The sequence below is a fragment of the Felis catus genome, chromosome E1 (assembly GCF_018350175.1).
Source record: "Felis catus isolate Fca126 chromosome E1, F.catus_Fca126_mat1.0, whole genome shotgun sequence".
NCBI classification, from domain to species: domain Eukaryota; kingdom Metazoa; phylum Chordata; class Mammalia; order Carnivora; family Felidae; genus Felis; species Felis catus.
This window is the reverse complement of record NC_058381.1, coordinates 43,847,565-43,853,099: the sequence shown is the minus strand read 5'-3', so window position 1 is coordinate 43,853,099 and position 5,535 is coordinate 43,847,565. Positions and strand designations below refer to the sequence as shown.

General features: G+C 53.5%; 2 protein-coding genes across 2 annotated transcripts in view; both read left to right on the top strand.

The window, feature by feature from the left end:
• Positions 1–852: 852 nt before the first annotated feature.
• LOC123382048 (leucine-rich repeat-containing protein 37A3-like) lies at positions 853–3,300 on the top strand. The gene has a single exon (XM_045045025.1). It carries the CDS (start codon positions 1,150–1,152, stop codon positions 3,298–3,300), a length of 2,151 nt encoding a protein of 716 aa, XP_044900960.1. The 5' UTR covers positions 853–1,149.
• Positions 3,301–4,070: 770 nt separating this feature from the next.
• LOC123382047 (leucine-rich repeat-containing protein 37A2-like) overlaps positions 4,071–5,535 on the top strand; it is a 6,182-nt gene continuing 4,717 nt past the window's right edge. The window contains 3 exon segments of the mRNA XM_045045024.1: positions 4,071–4,214; positions 4,481–4,732; positions 4,735–5,506. Coding sequence (XP_044900959.1) covers positions 4,071–4,214; positions 4,481–4,732; positions 4,735–5,506 — 1,168 coding nt within the window.

Here is a 5,535-nt window from a genome sequence, read left to right as displayed (position 1 = left end):
CTGCAGGGTGCAGGGGTGCAGAGACGTCTAAGCCATGGTTACCATCAAAGAATCAATAATTAGAACGATGAGGATGGTGGCAGCTACTGTTTGTTGAGCACCTGCTTTGAGCCAGGCGCAGTACCAGGCCCTGTAGTCACTCTTAGGTCACAAGGGCAGAAACTCCTCATGCCAGCTCAAACTCCTTAATGAGCTGGGTGGAGCGGGGGCTGGTGGTGACTTTTTGAATAAGAGAGGTGGACACAGAGACAGAGCTGACGAGAAACCAAGAAGACCCATCTGTGCATAGTTGGGCTTCCCGAAGCGTGGGCCGGGATTCCAGGCAACTCCATTCTCCTATTTTGGAATATTTCCATTAGCGCAAATGTGGTTCATAAAGTGAAGCTTAGAAAAATGTTGTTTCTATAACACTACCTCAAATTTGCACAATACTTATCAGTCTCAAATGCTACCCTGCCATATTTCTTTTAATTTTTTTAATGTTTATTTTTGAGAGAAAGGGAGAGAGAGCATGCGGGCAGAGAGAGAGGGAGACGCAGAATGTGAAGCAGGCTCCAGGCTCTCAGCTGTCAGCACAGAGCCCGATGCGGGGCTCGAACCCATGAACCACGAGATTATGACCCTCTCTGCCACTCCTCCACTCGCACTCTATGTCTCTGTCTCTTGCTCTCTCCAAAATAAACATTTAAAAAAATTTTTTTAAAACAACAACAAGCATTTATTCCTCAAAAACCATCGTTTTAAATGTTTATTTTGAAGAGAGAAGAAGAGAGAGAGTACAAGCAGGGGAGGGGCAGAGAGGGAGACATAGGATCTGAAGCAGGCTCCAGGCTCTGAGCTGTCAGCACAGAGCCCAATGCGCGGCCCGAAGCCATGAATGGTGAGACCATGACCTGAGCCAAAGTCAGACGCTCAACCAACTGAGCCACCCAGGCGCCCCATTCCTCAAAAGGGACGGGGGGAGTGGTGGCCTTTGCATGGTGGAGGGAGGCCTGGGCCCCAAGTGATTCTGGGAAAAGGGCACGCTCTGGTGGTGCGGAGCCCATCCCTGGGGAGCTAATAAAGGTGGCGTAAATAAAGGGTGGGACGTAGGCGGGGGAGGGGCGCGCAGTTGCTAACAGTGCGCGCGCGCATCACGGAGCTGCCATAATGGTTTGGCTCCCGCTCAGTTCCCAGCGCCAGTACCTGACTCGCCTGGGTCACTGCGCCCCGGAGCCTCCGCAAGTCATGTCCCGGCTGCGCCTGTTGGCCCCACTGCTTGTCCTTATGTGGCAACCGTTGTGGCTGCTGGTCCAGGCAGCTCAGCCTCCGGAGTGGGCCCTGGACCCTGCCCAGCTGACCTCCGACCCCCTGGAGGCGGCTGAGCCCTGGTCTTCGCGCTCCTCTGATCCCCCACCCGAATCGCCCCAGGCACTTACACCCCCAGCCGAGCTGGGGGGCTTTAATTACCTGGGGTCCTCTGCTCCAGCCCAGATGTTGGCCCTGCCTAAGGAGTTGACGGAGACTTTGGTTCCATTCCTGGACACGGATTCCGTTTTAGAACTACCCCCAGGGCCAGATGAGGATCTGAATGACCAGCTAACCCAGCATCAAAGGCTCCCAGAGGTGGTTCCAATGCCAGGTTGGGATTATTTAATGTTTCCCAAGGTTACAGGTAAGCCTTTAGATGTGGAACTTACCACAACTCCAGGGCCTGATAAAGGTGTTGAGTCTTCTATAGCCCAGCAAGAGGCCCCACCTCAGCCTCTTGAACATACTGAGGAAGCAGAACTTTCTCTAACCCAGCAAGAGACCTCGGGTAAGCCTCCAGAGGAGGTTGAGCCTTCAAATGAGCAGGAGACCCCAGGTCAGCCTTCCGAGCCTCCTGGGGTGATTGATCCTTCTCTAAGGCAGCAGGAGACCCCAGCTCAGCCTTCCGTGCCTCCTGAGGAAGCTAAGCCTTCTCTAAGCAAACAGGAACCCCCAGCTCAGCTTGCAGACCCTTTTGGAGAAGCTGAACTTTCTCCAACCCAGGAGGAGGTCTCAGCTCAGCTTGCAGAGCTCCTTAATGAGGCAGAATCTTCAACCCAGCAGGAGACTCCAGCTCAGTCTCCAGGGGAGATAGAATCTTCTGCAACCCTGCAAGAGCAACCAGCTCAGCCTCCAGAGCTGCCTTCCAGGGAGGTGGAACCTTCTCCAACCCAGCAGGAGCACCCAGCTCAACCTCCATGGCATCATAAGATGACAGTTTCACCTCCAGGTCACTACCGTGATCAACATTTAAACCTGCCCAATGTCAGTTTGAAACCTCCAGATGTGCAGCTTACCATGACTGCAGAACCCACTACAGAGGTGGGACCTTCTCCAGTTCAGCACGAGACTATAGCTCAGCCCTCAGTGCCTCTTAATGTGGAAGCTTTGGAAACCCAGCATGAAGCCCCAACTCTGCCCTCAGATTCTGCAACTGAATCTTTGCCAGTTCAACAGGAGACTCCAACGCAATCTCCAGAATCTACCACACAGGACAAACTTCCAACACAGCAGGAGACCCCAGTTCAGTATCCAGAATATCCTGGAGAAGTTGAACCTTCTACAACCCACCAGGAGGCCCTAGCTCAGCAATCACAGGCCCCTGAGGAGGGTGAATCATCCTCAACCCAGGAGGAGGCCCCGACTCAGCTTCCAGAGGCCCAGGAAGAGGGTGAACCTTCCCCTCTCCAGGAGGAGGGCCAGGGTCAGCACCCACAGGCCTCCAAGGGGAGTGAACCACCTACAACCCAGGAGGAGTCCCCAGCTCAGCATCCACAGACCCCTGAGGAGGTTGAACCTTCTTCAACCCAGCAGGAGGCTCCAGCTCAGTATCCTCAGGCATCAGAGGAGGGTGAGCCTTTTCCAACCCAACCAGAGACCCCAACTCAGTATCCAGAGCCCCTTGAGGGGACTGAACCTTCTCCAGCCCAGTCAGAGGCCACAACTCAGCATCCAAATCCCCTTGGGGAAGTTAAACCCGCAACCTATCAGGAGGCCCCAAGTCAGCATCCACAGACCTCTGAGGAAATTAACCCTTCTGCCACTCAACAGGAGCCTTCTGGTGAGGTTGAACCTTCTCCAACCCAACAGGAGGCCCCAGCTCACTCTCCAGAGCGTCAGGTGGTAACAGTTTTTCCTCAAGGTCAGAATCAAGCTCAGCTCCTGCTGTTGCCTAATGTCACTGTTAGACCTGTGGATTCCTCAGTTACCATGACCTCAGAATCCACTAATGAGGTTGAAGCTTCTCCACTCCGAAGAAGAGGCCTCAGCTCAGTCTGGAGTGTCCCCTGAGCAGTTGGAACCTTCTCCAACCCAGCAGGAGGTCCCACATCAGCATCCAGCGCCCCCTGAAAGTGTTGAATCTTCTCCAGTCCAGCATGAAGTCTCAACCCCACCCGAAGATTTTCCTGAGGAAATTGAACTTTCTCCAAGCCAGCAGGAGAGCTCAGCTCTGCCTCACGTGCCTGTTGCAAGTAGAGAACCTTCTCCAATCCAGCAAGAGGTCCCAGCTCAGCAACCAAAGCCCAATGAGGGGGTCAAGTCTTTTCCAGTTCAGTATGAGCATCCAGCTCAGCCTCCAGGGTCCTCTACAGATGTTGTAGCTCAGTCTCCAGCACAGCATGAGGTGACATTCTCACCTCCAGGTCCAGGTGAAGCTCAGCATCCAGCGTTTGCCTAATATCACAGTTAAACCTGTGGATCTGAGGATTTTCATAAGTCCCCAGGCAACTAAGGAGGTTAAACATCTTCCAGTGCAGCAGGATGTCCCTGCTCAATCTCCTATTCCCCCTGAGAATAGTTGAATTTTCTCCAGCTCAGTCCAAGCGTCTTTCCCAGTCTCCAGAGTTCCCCTGAAGATGAGTCTTCTCCAGGCCAACAAGAGGTCCTAGCTCAGACTCCAGACCCCCCTAAGGCTGTGGAACCTGCTTCAGGACAACAGGAGGCCCCAGCTCAGTCTGTAGTCCCCCAGCTGGCCCCAGCTGTATCTCCTGAGCCCCCTAAGGAGGTAGAACCTTCTCCCACACTGCAGGAGGCCCCAGCTCAGCCTTCAGAGCCCCCTAATGAGGCAGAGTCTCCAACCCAGCAGGTGGCCCCAGCTCAGTTTCCAGTCCTCCAGGAGTCCCCAGCTATATCCCCTGAGCCCCCTAAAGAGGTGGAACCTTCTCCCACACCTCAAGAGGCCCCAGCTCAGCCTTCAGAGCCCGGTAATGAGGCAGAATCTTTTCCAACTCAGCAGGAAGCCCCAGTTGTATCCCCTGAGCCCCCTAAGGAGGTAGAACCTTCCACACAGCAGGAGGCCCCACCTCAGCCTCCAGAGCCTCCTGAGAAGGTGGAACCATCTCCAGTCCAGCAGGAAACCCTATCTCTACCTCTCGAGCCACTTAAGGAGATAGTGGCTAACACAACACGAGGTACAAGCTCAGCCTTCAGAGGCCCCTGAGAAGGTAGAACCATATCCAATCTGCTGCAGCAGGCTCCAACTCAACCTCCGGAGCCCTCTAAGGAGGCAGAAACTCCTCCAGCCCAGCAGGAGGCCCCAGTTCAGCCTCCAGAGCCACCTGAGGAGGTTGTAGCACAACCTCCAGTCCATAATGAGGTGACAGTTCCACCTCTAGGACAAGAGCAAGCTCAGCATCCAAACTTGCCCAATGTTACTGTTCAGCCTGCTGACCTGGAGCTTACTGTAACTCCAGAACCTACTGTGGAGACTGAGCATTCTACAATCATGCCAGCAGACTATAGCTCCTCCAGAGGGACACTGAGGTGACACCTCCACATCCAGAGCAGGTCCAGGCTCAGCATCCAAATTTGACTGAAGTCAGAGTTCAGCCTTTAGACCTGGAACTGACCATAACTCCAGAACCCACTACAGAGGTTGAAACTTCAACCACGCAAGAGATCCCAGGTCACCCTTCAGAGCCACCTAAGGAGGTTGTGGTTCAGCCTCCACTGTTTCAGGAGGTGACAGTTCCAACTCCAGGTCTGGATCAAGCTAGTCATCCATTGTCACCTAATGTAACAGTTCAGCCTTGGGACCTAGAGCTTACCATAACTCCAGAACCCACTATGGAGGTTAAAGCTTCTACAGCCCTGAAGAAAACTACAGCTCCTCCAAAGGACCTTGAGGTAACATTTGCACATCTAGAGCAGGTTCAGGTTCAGCATTCAACCTTGAATAAGGCCAAAAGTCCACAGACCCCAGATCAGCCTCCAGAGCCGCCTAAGGAACTTGTAGCTCAACCTCCAGTATATCAAGAGGCAGCAGTTCCAACACCAGATCGGGATCAAGCTCAGCGTCTGTGGTTGCCGAATGTAACAGTTCAGCCTTTGGACTTGGTGCTTGCTGTAACTACAGAACCCACTACGGATGTTAAACATCCCTCAGCCCTGCAGCAGACTACCGCTCCTCCAGAGGACCTTGAGGTGACATTTCCACATTCAGAGCACATTCAGCATCCAACCTTAACTAAAGTCACAGTTAAACCTTTGGACCCAGGGCTTCCCATAACTCCAGAATCCACTACA

Excerpts from the sequence above, each read along its gene's own strand:
- LOC123382048 (XM_045045025.1), top strand. The coding sequence starts at position 1,150 with ATGGTTTGGCTCCCGCTCAGTTCCCAGCGCCAGTACCTGACTCGCCTG.